The sequence below is a fragment of the Dermacentor andersoni genome, chromosome 2, assembly GCF_023375885.2.
Source record: "Dermacentor andersoni chromosome 2, qqDerAnde1_hic_scaffold, whole genome shotgun sequence".
NCBI lineage: Eukaryota > Metazoa > Arthropoda > Arachnida > Ixodida > Ixodidae > Dermacentor > Dermacentor andersoni.
In genome coordinates this window covers 207,587,497-207,601,183 of record NC_092815.1, presented here as the reverse complement: position 1 = coordinate 207,601,183, position 13,687 = coordinate 207,587,497, and the positions used below count along the sequence as shown (strand labels likewise).

The window sequence follows — 13,687 nt, the reverse complement described above, 5'->3', positions numbered from 1 at the left end:
CTTCAAGCCGCTTTGTGCAGACCCGAGTGACCTTGGTTGGAACTCTAGGCGCATATATTTCCGGGTTTCAAAACTGGGGGGGAGGGGGGCAAATGACTTACTTTGCCCCCCTCCAGTCATGAGAGTGGGGTTGGGGGGGGGGGCGGGCAAGTGCCCTTCTTGTCCCTCTGGTGGATAGGCGTATGTACATATTTTTGTTAGCGGTTTAATGACTGCAAATCGATGAATCTGGGCATAAAAGAGGTGGACGTGAATTGGTTCCAGGTCTACATACAGGTGTGTCAAACAATGATTAGGTCAAAAGTAACAGGTATGCAGGGACACCTTTTCTGATGGCAGTGGTTATTTTTCCACATGCTTCTTGGTGAATTAAAAGAAAAGTAAGAAAAATCAAATATATAAGCAACGCAGTTGCATGTATTTCGCCATTGTATGTGCTACGTCGTTCATTTTCAGCTAGTGGGGAAAATATTTACAACCATTTTACACTTATAGCAGGAACCTAAGCGGAGCAAAATTTCGCTGTATTCCTTGGATGTAACCGACGACGTGGGCATAGCTAAAGGGACGGCAGCCGGAAGAGAGGCAACGGCGCTCAACCGACGCACTCGGTGCCCGGCGGACATCCCGAGATGCCCGAGGCGCAGCACACCCCTCCTGGGTACGGGGAGCACCGGTAGGCCCCGTGCTGGTCGCGGCAGCACGAACCCGAGCTGCACACCATCCACGCAGGGCACGGCACCGAGGGGTCTGCGCCAAATATAAGACATACGGTTCCCTGGGAAACGCGATAGTTCAGACACACAGCCGACACCGCAGCAACCGGTAGACATGGCACATGTGGTCTTATATAGAAGGGTGCAGATATGACAATATAAACAATTGGGCAGATATGGCCCCGTAGGCCATGTCTGCTCCATAGGGCCATATACGTACACGTCCCTACATGCCACCTACGTACGCTGTTCACATTTACTTATTTATATTCTTAAAGTAAATAAATATATGTATCTCTATTAATATTTCTATATTCATTGCAATAAATAAAATATCTATATAATCACTATAGCCTCGTCCGTCCATTTCGAGGAGGAGAAAACCATTATCGCTTTTGAGTTATAAGCCGCACGTTAATATATACAAATACGTTGAGCAATAGCTTTGCACAAGCAGGAAAGACTATATACAGGTTGTCCCACATAACTTGAGCCAAAGCTTTAAAAATGAAAGGCATTCCCGACGCGAGCTGAAACGAATGCATAATGTTGGCTCTGGCCTATAGAGTTACTCTGGCAATTTTTTATTTTCCCTTAACTAATTGATTAGTTATGTTTCATTAAGCAACTTTTTAAGTATTGGCTGCAGACCACAAGTATGATACACAATGTTGCAGAGCACCTTGAGAAGCCTCTCAATAAATTGTTTCCAACACAATATATTTCACATGGTCCTTTTTTCCGCGTTCCTAAGAAAGCCCGCGAAATATGAAAAAATACTACGTCATGGAGCGCTTGCGCACTCTTATTGTGCTGCTCTCAAGCGTGCGATGGATGAACGAGGTCGGCAATGCTCGGTCAGCAGCACGCATTTGCACCGTCACGCGACAAGAGCCGCATTGCCAGATACCTACACCAGGCACAACGCCCTGTCGCAGGCCAGTCTCGCTGCAGCCGACCTTGTTCATGCATCTCACGCTTGCGACTAGCACAATAACACAGTGCGTTCGTTCGTTCTTTGACGTAAAGAAAACTGGCGTGCGCATGTGCTCGCGCGTACGCTGCCTACGCAATCTGTCAAATCTTATATTAGGATTATAGTTGCCAATTTCTTGATATTTAAGTTTACCGGCTGTTGCTTGGCCGATCCCCTCTTGTGGGTATGTACCATTGTGTGGGAGTCGTCACCGTCATTATCGACATGGGGATGCTCTTCTTGCCCAGTCCCCACTGAGGTGTACATGCCATAGTAGCAGATCACAATCATCGCCAACAGGCGGCAATCATCTCAAATAGCTACTTGGCGACGCGATATGTAACACCGCCCGCTTCTCTGTGGGCATGCGTCATAGTGTGGAGATCAGTATCACAATCAACACGCTGACACGATTTCTCGGTCGATGCCCCTTTGTGTGTACGTCCCATAGTATGGAAATCATCAACATAATCAACAAGTGGCGAGCATCTGACAGGAGAGAAGTTTGATGCATTAAGTCACTCATGTTTCCACGCAATAAAGAAGAAAAAAAGAAGCGTTTGTGGCCTTATGGTTAGAGCATCGGGCTGTTGCGGGGGTGGACTGCGGTTTGAATCACGGCGCCTTACCCGCTGTTCTTTCTTTAAGTGAGGTTGAATCTACTCGGCGATGAACCCGACCAGCGACCGACCGGCTAACCGACAGACCACCGACTGACCTAGGTAAAGCCATGGGATGGTAGACAAAGAAAGTTTCGCTTTAAAACAACTGTGGCCCTGTACCCAACTTGGCTGATCGGAAAAAAAATATTATGACATCCTTTACATGGATCAGAACAATACTGCACCAATTCTAAACGCGTGACGCCTACGTTTTTTTTAATACTTGGCCCAAGTTAGCTGAAACACCCTGTATATAGAAGCACATCAAACATACAAGAAGGGGCAAGCGTGAAGCGCTTTTTATTGACTATATTGAATTTAGAGTACTACTATAAGGCACACAAAACATTATGCCAGCCCGACTAAATAGTTTGAATTACTAGGGCGTTAGATGCATGCGAATGAATTTAAATTTCACTCAGAGTGAGTGAGTGATCTATTCTTATGAGATTACAAATAATGGCAACTGCTGTGTCGCCGACGTCTCCACAAATAGTAGGTAGCACAATGAGCAAAGGATGATAATATGATATGAAATAAAAAATTAAAGAAACGGTCCGGTAAAAAGGCACATTTCGTATAAGTGCTGAAAAAACAAGAGTCAATATAGAAACGAAAACAGCACACAAAACCCACGCAGAAATACAACTATATACATGGGGAAAAGTTAGTGGCAAAGGCGCAAGACGGTACAAAGGTTAGAGCTCCAGTTGACAGTTTTCCACTTCCTCTTCGTCTCTGTCCTGCGCGCACGGTCCTGTCCAAAATGCACCATAACATAACCCCCCGAGGCAGGAGCACGTCCCGGTGCTTGTTAGAATGATAGCGAACTAGATGAACAGCATGGTTTGAAACGGGGCACGTGGACGACGTCAGTTCGTAGTTGGCATGAGGACGGCGTGTCTTCAACAAGGGCGATTTCGTAATTTATGTCGCTTAATCTTTGCAATGCCCGCTAGGGCATGGTATAGCGTGACAGCAATTTTTCGGACAGGCCAACGTGGCGACTTGGAGTCCACATAATAACGAGATTTCCGGGAGAGAACTGAAGGTTCCGGTGGCGACTGTCGTAGCGAGCCTTTTGTGACGCCTGAGCCCCTTAAGTCTGGCAATCTGGCGAGCCATACGAGCCCGACCAACGGTGTCATGGGCGTAATCCGTGGTGCGTCACGATACCAAAGATAGCAGGGCGTCAAAAGGCAGAGTGGGACGGCGATCAAACAAAGGGGAGAAAGGTAAGAAAGCGGAGGTATCGTGACGTAAAGAATAATTGTACGCAAATGTCACGTAGGGCAAAGTGCTGCCGCAATCGCGATGGTCTGCTGAAACGTACATAGATCACGTTACGTAGATAACATCTCTGTAAGGGCGCGATTTAGTCGGTCAGGCCGTACGTTTTTGGGTTATATGTGGTTGGGAGCTTGTGTTCGGTGGAGTAGGAATGAAGTTTGTCTTCGGCAACTGGGACAGGAAGTAGAGGCCACGATCTGTCAGTAGCTGCTTAGGCACGCCATGGTGAAGAATCACGTCCTGAAGTAAAAAGTATGCTACATCTGTAGCACAGGTGGTGGGCAGGGAACGTGTAATGGCATAGCGCGTCACATATTCTGTGGCGACGGCTATTCATTCGTTCCCTTTTATAACTATGGGGAAGGAGCCAAGAAGGTCAATGACGACACGGAAGAAAGGCTCTGTGGGAACACTGACTCGATGAAGGTGGCCAGCAGGTTGCGCACATGGATTCTTTCGCCACTTACAGAGGTCACAAGCCGCAACGAAACGTCGCACAGAACGGTACAGGCCTGGTCAGAAAAAGCGACATCTAACACTGTCGGAAGTGCGGGAGGTGCCAAGGTGTCCGGTAGTGGGTGCGTCGTGGAGCTCAGCAAGAACATCAGAACGGAGGTGACGAGGGACAACTAGCAGTAAATCTGGTCCATCAAGGCTGATGTTGCGTCGATAAATGTCGTCATAGCGCACAAACATTTTGATTGAGTGATCTTATTGGCCAAATGTCAAGCACTCGATGATCGACCGTAGAGAGTCGTCATTTCGCTGCTCAGTAACGATGTCGCGAAAGTCAGAAGTGGCCAGAAGGGAAGTGTCGGCATCCTGTTTGTCGTTGTCAGGAGGATGGACGGCATGACGCGACAAGCCGTCGCCGTCCTGATGTAAGCTGCCGGACTTGTACATCACAACGAAAGAATACTCGTGGAGTCTGAGTACCCAGCCACCAAGGCGGTCAGTCGGGTCTTTCAGTGACGATAGCAAGCACAGGGTATGGTGGTCCGTGATGACAGAAAATGGGCGGCGAAAGAAGCCGAAATTTAGCCACTGCCCACACCAGCGCAAGGCACTCGCGCTCGGGGATAGAAAAATTGCGCGCTGAAGTGGGGACGACTGGTGTAGGTAATGACGCGCTAGTCTCCGTTTTGCTTTTGGGCGAGGACAGCACCTATGCCATGGCCACTGGCGTCTGTGTGAATTTGAGTTGGCGCAGATGGATCAAAGCGGCCTAATATCGGAGGCGTCGTCAACAAGCGTATGAGGGTGTAGAAGGTGTCGGCTTGTTCACGGCCCCAAAAAACCGCAGTGTCCTTCTTGAGAAGGTCGGTCAGTGGCCGGCTGGTGTCCGCAATTTTTTAAGTAAACCGACAAAAATAGAAGCATAAGCCTACATACTACTTCATACATACTTCGCTAAGTGGAGTACAGGAAAGCTCTTGACTACGTGCATCATATCAGGATAAGGGTGTATACTGGCAGCACTGAGAAGGTGGCCAAGAACTTCGCGCTGTCCAAAATGGCAGAAGAGTTAAGTTGAAGGCCAGTTTACCCAAAGACTTCAAAAATAGCGGCGAAGCGATTGAGGTAGATGGAAAACGTAGGGGAAAGTAGGATGACGTCGTCCAGATAACATAGGCAGGTCTACCAGTTATAGCCCCGAAGGAGAGAGTCAATCATTCTTTCGAAAGTTGCTGGCGCATTACAAATTCCGAAAGGCATAATCTTAAAATGTAAAAGGTCGTCCGGTGTAACGAAAGCGGTCTTCTCACGATCGAGTTCACCAACCGAAATCTGCCAATAACTGGATCGGAGGTCGATTGAAGAGAAGCGTCTCGATGCATGAAGGCAGTCGACAGCGTCATCAATTTGCGGGAGAAGGCACACATTCTTTTTGTGATCTTGTTCAGTTGACGGTAGTCGACACAAAATCGGCAGCTGCCATCCTTCTTCCTAACCAAGGCAACTGGCGATGCCCAAGGACTCGAAGAGGGCTCAATTACACTTTTGGTGAGCACCTTGTCTACTTCAGCTTGGATAACGTGGCGTTCTGCGTGAGACACGCCATAGGGACGTCGGCTGTAGGGCTAGCATCACCGGTGTCAATCTTATGGGCCACAACGGAAGTCTGTCCCAGCGGACATAAACACCGTCAACTTCTACATCGACTACATTGCGTCTAGTCGGCAGGGTGAGAGGCTTTGGCAGAGACGTCGACAATAAAGCGTCACCTCCGGGAAATGCATCTTTCAGTTTTCCGGAGGTACGCGCCCAGGTCGGAAAGACGGCGGCAGGCCACGGGACTGTGGTGCCCTGGACGACGGACGACGACTTTGCGGCGAGCGGTACTGCTGAATGCTCGGCGACGGTGAACGACGGCGCCATGTGGTCGTACCTTCGGTGGCGTGCAAGTTCGGCGCGGCTTGCGGCTGGAAATGGCCAAAACTTCCGTCTGGACGAGGGCTGTTCGAGAATGGCACCGAGGACCAGCGGTTGCGACAGTATCGGGCGACGTGACCAACGTGGCGACAACTGAAGCTAATAGGTCGGTCATCTGGCATTCGCCACTCAGCCATGTTGCGAGGACCTCGATCGAGGTCCTCGCAACATGGCTGAGTGGCGAACGTGGCTGAGAGGGATCCATTGATTTTGGGTATGCACGGGCGAAGGACGTTCGGTTGGCCGGGAACTGGCTACGGTGCAAACTGACTGAAAGCCGACATTGGCGAGATCTTGGCGCACTATAGCATGAACAAGGGGAACCATAGGAGCGCATGCATCGTTGACAGGCGGGTGCAGAGTCGCTGGACGCATGGCTTCCAGATCACGGCGTACGATCTTCGTCAGCTGCCCTGAAGGCTGCTGCTGCCGCGAAGGAGAGTTCCGTCGCTCTTCACAAGACGATGTTGCAGCCGTGTTGGGAAGCCATGCAAATGACTGATAGATACGACGGCTTTTGACCTGCTTGAAGCATTTGAACTGCATGATAACGGTCAGTAACCGAAGTACAGTTCTTACAAATCAATAAATTGAAGGCGTCATCGGCGATATCTTTTAAGAAATGCCCGTGCTTGTCAGGCTCTGGCATTTCAATGTCGGCCTTGCGGCAGAGTGCCAGCACGTCTTGGATATAAGCGACGTAACCTTCGGTGGACGTTTGAACTCGTAATGCCAACTATTTCTTGCGACAACGTTCCGACTATATGGTTTTCCGTGGAGATATCGCAGCTTCTGCTTGCAGGTCTCTCAGTGACAAAGTTCTTCGGGGTTTTGAAACCACACTGGCGCTCTTCCCGCCAAGTAGCAAATTATGTTCGTCAGCAATCGCTGTGGGATCCCATTTGTTGTGGCTGCTCACCCGCTCATACACCTCCAGCCAGTCGTCGACGTCGGCGCCATCGGTGCCTGCTGCAGAATGTTCCTGGATCACGCGGATGCGCGAGTATGACAGTTGACGCAGGCGTTGCCGAACCAGGCACCGTCTCCTGCGACATCGATGAAAAACCGAAGCAGCGGCGTCTGCGAAACTCCGTTCTGAGTCGTTACCCAGCAGCTCCACCAAATCTTACGAAGAGGAAGCCCGATGCACAAATATATGCAATTGTTTGCATGGGAAAAGTTAGCGGTACACGCGCAGGCTGATACAAAGGCAACAACTCCACGTAGTCTGCCACTTCCTCTTCGTCTCTCTCTCTCTTGCGCGCACGATCCTGTCCAAATCCTGTATCAGCCTGCGCGGTACACGCGCAGGCTGATACAAAGGCAACAGCTCCACGTAGTCTGCCACTTCCTCTTCGTCTCTCTCTCTCTCTTGCGCGCACGATCCTGTCCAAATGAACCGTAAGAACATATGTAGTAGTTTGTTCAGGCCACTGCAGGCTTGGGCCCACTCTTAAAGAAAAAAAGAACCCTGGCTACGTGCCTGACCTCTCGTTAAATACGCTTGTCCATAAATGTCCATATATCTTGGGCACCCTAGCAGAAGTGCGCCATCCCCAGCGGTCCCTGTCTCGAAGACCAGCACAATGCTAAGAAAACTTAATGACATGCCGTCGGCTGCGAAAGAATAGGTAACCTGTGCGAGCGCCATGCATGTGGCCTCTGAGTTTTAACGCAGTTGCGTCCAATACATGCAAGGACGATTATGTCAGTGAACTTAACTACAGTGCTACGCCATGCAGGCTTAAACTTGTAGACTTTCCTCGAAAAACTGAGACGGGCATATAGTGCAAAAGAACGCCGTTATATAACTGCATCTTCTCACTATGGTTCACTTGACTTGGAAGCCTGTAAAACAAATGACACTAATGGCACTGCAGATATGACGATTGCAATTCGTGCACCTCAATGGATGGTGATGCGCAAGTTACTCCATGACCACGCACAGTGATGCGCAGTCTGATTGCAATATTGAGCGGTAAAGTGGAGCTTGTTGGAGACAGAAGTCGGCACTACGACTTGGAAAAGCCGTTATATAGAAATTATGCTGTTTTCATTTAGTTTTTAAAGCAAAGCTTTATGTAGCTAGGCGGAACGAAAATGCGTCTGTCCGCGTCTGTGTACAGAAAACTCCTCTGTCGGAACCGCAGGCTCATGGTCGGAAAAACCCTGCAGGAGAGAAGGTAAATGCAAGTGGAGAGAGAATGGCTGGGTTTAAGGATGACGGAGGTACACTCTCGCATCAACGTGCACGGTAAGGTGGAAACGGCGCATCCGACGGAGCGAGCGCAGTAGCGCAGGCGGGCCGCGCTCAACAACAATAATAAAAGAGAAAGAGAGGCGCGCGATTGTTTGCTTGCTTGTTCCGTACTTGTGGCTCTTACCCACTACGGGGGATTGGTCAAGAAGCCGGCGGTTAAGTGTTAAACGTTATAGGGAAGAGGAGAGAGAAAAACGGAAAATTAAATCGGGACGATTGCCTGCGCTACTATAGTGACGTCGTCGTTCTCCATCGCAGCCGAGCACGCGCGCCGCAGTTCCTCTCCAACATCGATATGGACATGCGGGGAGTAGTTCGAATAGCAAGCCGCGTACGAAGAAGGACGCCGGGAACAGAACCACGAGTGTGCTCGTGTGCACTGTGCCCATGCCGAAGCCCGTGCACAAGAACGAGTTCGTGCACTCGAACGCAAGCGCCGCAACTACGCGTCGAGGATCCCGAACCCTTCGAAGCCATGCTACAACGCAACGCGGAATGTAAGCGACAACGCAAGACTGCATCTGGCCAAAAAGCAGGGTCGCGAAGTGGAGCGCAAGCAGCAATGGCGGGCCGAAGCTTCAAACCGGGAGGCCGGGCGACATCGTGACGCCGACTGTTACGTCTTAACACTACAAAGGCGTTAATTGGACGATTACCACGTGTCAAATAACCACCCATCCATCAGCGCCTATTCAGAGGTCAACGCCGCGTGGACACCAACTCTTGACGGGTTCCACGAAAGGCCCTCAACCCTGCCTTTACCTGATCAGCCTGAGCAAAGGATGAAAAAGGGGGAACAACGACGACGATTTGGGAGTCAGTTAATTAGACGTTTAGCGCAAGTCAAATGACCACCCAACCCTCAGCGCTCATCCAGACCTCAACGCAGCATGGACATCCACTGTTGCAGGGTTCCACGAAAGGCCCTCACCCGCCCTTTACCTGTCAACCTGAGCGAAGGATGAAAAGGAGAGGAACAACGTCGACGACCTGAGAGGCGCAGGCTGCTTTCTTGCCACAGATTCCGAACGAGTCTCTTCGGAGGCGGAGTTACTGCGGGTTATTGAGAGCATGGGCGTGGTATCGTAACGGAGTCGACGAGGGTGATTTGCTTCCGGACAGTCTTCAGATTCCCTATTCGACTCGCCTAGGGAAACGACGGTGTTAAAAGCGGAAACTTTTCGAGAGTGAGGACAGAGGGTCTTGATGTGAACGGTGGACGTTTACTTGTTCCGGCATGAAGTGGGCTTCCGTAATTGGAGCCGTGTAACTAAGCCAAATAAACCATTGTTCTTTCGTTTTCTACAACCTGACGTTGTAGTCGATGGGCTTGGTGGACCCCATGCCCTGAATGACACCCTAGCCGCAACACGACCTGAAACGACAGCGACGGGACGAGGATGCGGCGGTGCGGGCCCGCGAGGTAGAGCAGCGACAGCAGGCCAATTTGCGGGAACGCATTCGCCGGAGCCACCGCCTGCTTCCGCCGAGTTTCTCGAACGTCACTTTGGCTCCATTTGTGAAGTGTGCGACAGCTTGTGGTTTGGTAACTTGACTATACGATCGACGGAATCCGCTCCGAACAGCAGCTGAACGTGTGTGTATATAAATAACCTCATCAAGAAACACAAAGACGTAACCAATAATTGCGAAATACTTTAATGAACCGCCGGATTGATCCAGTGATAAACCCAGGATTAACCCAGTGATAAACACCGGGGCCGCACGTTTCAGCTTCGCTGGTTAACATCTGTACGGAGTGCTTGGACGGTAATTTTTTTTCCCCTGCCTTCAATAGAGGTTGATTGTTGAGCTTTTGCAAACTTCACGCGCAGAGCGCAGTTTTGTAAGAGAGACGTGGTGACACGCCGACAGATTGTTTATTAGTATTCAACTACAGAAGCTGTCAGAATTCACATCTCGCTCATTTAACCACCTGTTTCGGTATTGAGTTGTAATGGGCCAGTTGGTTCGGTGACACGGTGGTTCACTACTGCTGCGAAGCGATATACCACGGAGAAGGACGTGAATAACTAGGACAATAGACACACATAAAACGCACTGGGAGCCATCGTCCTGCGCTTGGTGTGCGTCTATAGTGTCCTTGTTCTTTACGTCCTTGTCCATGGTATCGCTTCGCAGTGCACTGTTTCACCACGTTCTGTTCTGATTTAGTTGCTTGGATACGGTTGACCCCGAAATCGCGAATATACGAGTTAGAAGAAGTTAACGTGACACTAAAGTTAGGCTGTATGAGAAAATGAAGCTTCTGCGAGAGCAAAGTGGCTGCTCACAGCTTGAGGAGAGACGTGGTAAGCCAGAAAAAAAAAAGAAAAAAAACGCGGAAGCGATATATATAAGCGACGTCGCCCCCCTTCAGTTCGGGCGCCTGCACACCGTGGCGTCATTTGTTTGGACAGCGTCTGCTATAGTGTCTGATTACTGCCGACCAACGGCGCAGCCAGGAATTTTTCTCAGGGAAAAGGGGGTGGGAGGGTTCGCAGCGCACTTGACTGGGAGAGGGAGGAGGCGGATGTTGTCGCACGTTGTTTGTGCAACGTGTGCCCATGGTGCACAGAAATTTTGGGGGAGGGGGCGGTCACGTGCCCTGTTGCCTCTCCCTCGCAGCTGGCTCTATAGACCAAACATGTTAAAGCTTACACCCGCGTCTAGAGCAAGCGCACTTAACCTGGACCCCAGTCACCATCTGCTAGCGCGCCACGCGCAGGGACTGCGGGTTTGACGACGAGACAGGTCATGGCGAGCGAGTGCACAGACTGCAAACACTCGATAAAGAACGGATGAGCGCTGTCGAGCCGTTCGTTCGCCTGTCCCTGCAGTCCCCGGCGAGAGCGTATATACGAGCGCTGAAAATTCTGGACCCGTATTCGCATGCACAAACATAAAATAATATTAAGCTCGAATAATTTCTAAGAGAAGAATGCAGCCAATCGTGATGCGGGACATATATCAATGAATGCAGTCAGCCAATGGCAAAGCGTACTTACGAACGAAAATATTTTTGGATTCTGTCCCTCATCCATAGGGCGGAAATTCGGTCTATTTTGTTATTCGTGATCGTATAGAAACAGTGCACAATATGAAAGACGGAACATATAAAAGAACAGCGCTGTGTTTGTCTCTTCCATGTTCCGTCCCTCGTTTGACACGGTGTTATTACATTGTTAGGTCCTGGTTAATGTTCAGGAGAAAAGAAGATGGGGGATGAACCCTTTCAAATTTTACTGCATTTTTTTAAGATCGCCTGTTGCAGCGAAAAGAGTTCTAGACCTTGTGCTGGATTATTGAGAGAGGTGGACATCAGTTGCACATGAAATCAACTTATATATTCAATTATTTAACGTTCCTTAACTAAATTCTTAATTAATTGATTTAGGGCACATATTGCAATTTACAATTTGAAGCCGCTGAGCTTGCAAGACGTATCCACTTGGAATTAATTTGTAGGATGAAACCGCACTGGAGATATGCGCCATCAAACTCGCTGTAGAAATACACTATTGTTCCACTTACTTCTCAACAAAACTCTCTTAATGCATTGAAGCAGAAAAGTATGTGAAACGCCTATTTCGTCCTACATTTTGAAAAGCAATATCTCCAAACTTGTGCCATTCCGAAGATCCCTTTCAAGTGTACACGTCTTGCAAACTCACCGCGTACACTTCGTATATTGCAATATGTGCCATAAAGTAATTAATTATGAAGTTAATCTGGGAATAATAATTAGTGAGTGCTTGCTAATTAGTTGAATATGTGTTCCGGTCCGCCTCTTCGAATGTCCGCCTCTTCGAATAATCTAACTCAGGGATAAGAATTGTGCTAGTGCCACAGGTGATCTTTAAAGGTTCCGGAAAACTTACTTAAAAATTATCCTACCGTGTATTGCCTTTTAAAGAAACACAAATCAAGCTAGCAACGTTCTACATATTTCTTGTGCGCCGAAGGGGCCAAACATGAAAAGCATGGGACACCCCGAAACCTATGACGCCACCCGGAGTTGTGCTTATGGAACGAAATTAAAGAAAATTAAGCTTCGTTATCCGTTTCCACTAAGTGAGCGAAAATAGTGTTTTGATAGAATAATTTACCATTCCTAACTGACGTACTGTTGCTCCTTAGATCTCCTATCGACTATCGAGCTTAGTATCTTTGAGAAGATGACTGCGATGGCAAGCAGAGCGCCTCGCCACTCACATGTGTCCGAGGGCACACTGTCGAGGCTGGGGTACTTTTTGGAGGCGAGGAGCGTCCGTCCGCGTTCGTCATTGAACGACCGGCACCGGTGACCGGCTTGCTTGTCGAAGTGCTCGCATCGCGTTCCTTTCGGGCAGCAGTACTCGACGTCGACGCAGCACTGGGCCTCCTCGTGGGGGCAGCAGGCGTAGCTGCGACCGGCCTCGGCTGAAGAGGGCTCCGACGAAGAGGAACGGGAGGAGCAGCAGGTGGAATTCCGGTGACAGTAGGTACCGTCCGGGCACTGAATCCATGGTGCTGCGACTGAGGATGGCAAGCAACACACTTAATCCTCTGTGGCACCAGCTTTCCGCATTGCGGGACAATTTGACGAATGGCATATATCTATTCGTCGCGTACGATCGTTTTTATCTGACTTCCATGGAAACAGAGCCGTCGCACGCCAAAGATCCCACCCACCGATGTCGTGACTCAGTCGCAATACATCACGCCAAATGAATTGCATTAGATTCTACGCAGCGCTGGAACCTACGGACGATCTTACTGCTCAATAGCAAAACATCACGCCGATTAAGCCTCAGCGTAAAGTTAGACACAACATATACATTTTTGTTTCATAATTACGCTAATTTTGGGCGAAATACGAGTGCTTGCTCGAAAAACATCAAAAGTATACCGACAAGCGGTGAGTCTCAAGCAATACTTAAACCGAGCCTAATGATGTTTCGCAATTCTGAAGCGTACTTTAGTCTATTTTCGTGCAATAAAATAATATAACTTGTCGTTGTGGAATCGAATGTCAATGCTGGATACCACAATATAATGTTTTATTCTGTGCAATGCAGTTTGGAAAAACTCCAAACTATTCGCAATATACCACATTGTTAGTGCAAGAATAGAAATAATGTTATCGCCGTAAAGATGCACATAAAAGCCTTTTTTTTAAGACGGCTTTTCTGCACACAACTTCCTAATGTATTAGTTTATTAGTATTAGTATTAGTATTATAGTATTATATTATTGTAGTATTAGTATTATAAGGGAGAGGCGAGAAGAAAGGAACGGTTTTCCGGTTTTACTTTTTGCCTAGTTTACTTGTCCCACACATTCAATGTGAAATACTCTAAATTTGCCT

General features: G+C 48.9%; 1 protein-coding gene across 1 annotated transcript in view; it reads right to left on the bottom strand.

Moving 5' to 3' along the window:
* Nucleotides 1-390: 390 nt before the first annotated feature.
* LOC126540192 (progranulin-like) overlaps nt 391-13,687 on the bottom strand; it is an 86,996-nt gene continuing 73,699 nt past the window's right edge. The window contains exons 5-6 of the mRNA XM_050186979.3: nt 12,553-12,855; nt 391-750 (exon numbers count right to left, since the gene is read on the bottom strand). Coding sequence (XP_050042936.1) covers nt 596-750; nt 12,553-12,855 — 458 coding nt within the window. The 3' untranslated portion in view covers nt 391-595. The remainder of the gene's footprint in view (nt 751-12,552; nt 12,856-13,687) is intronic.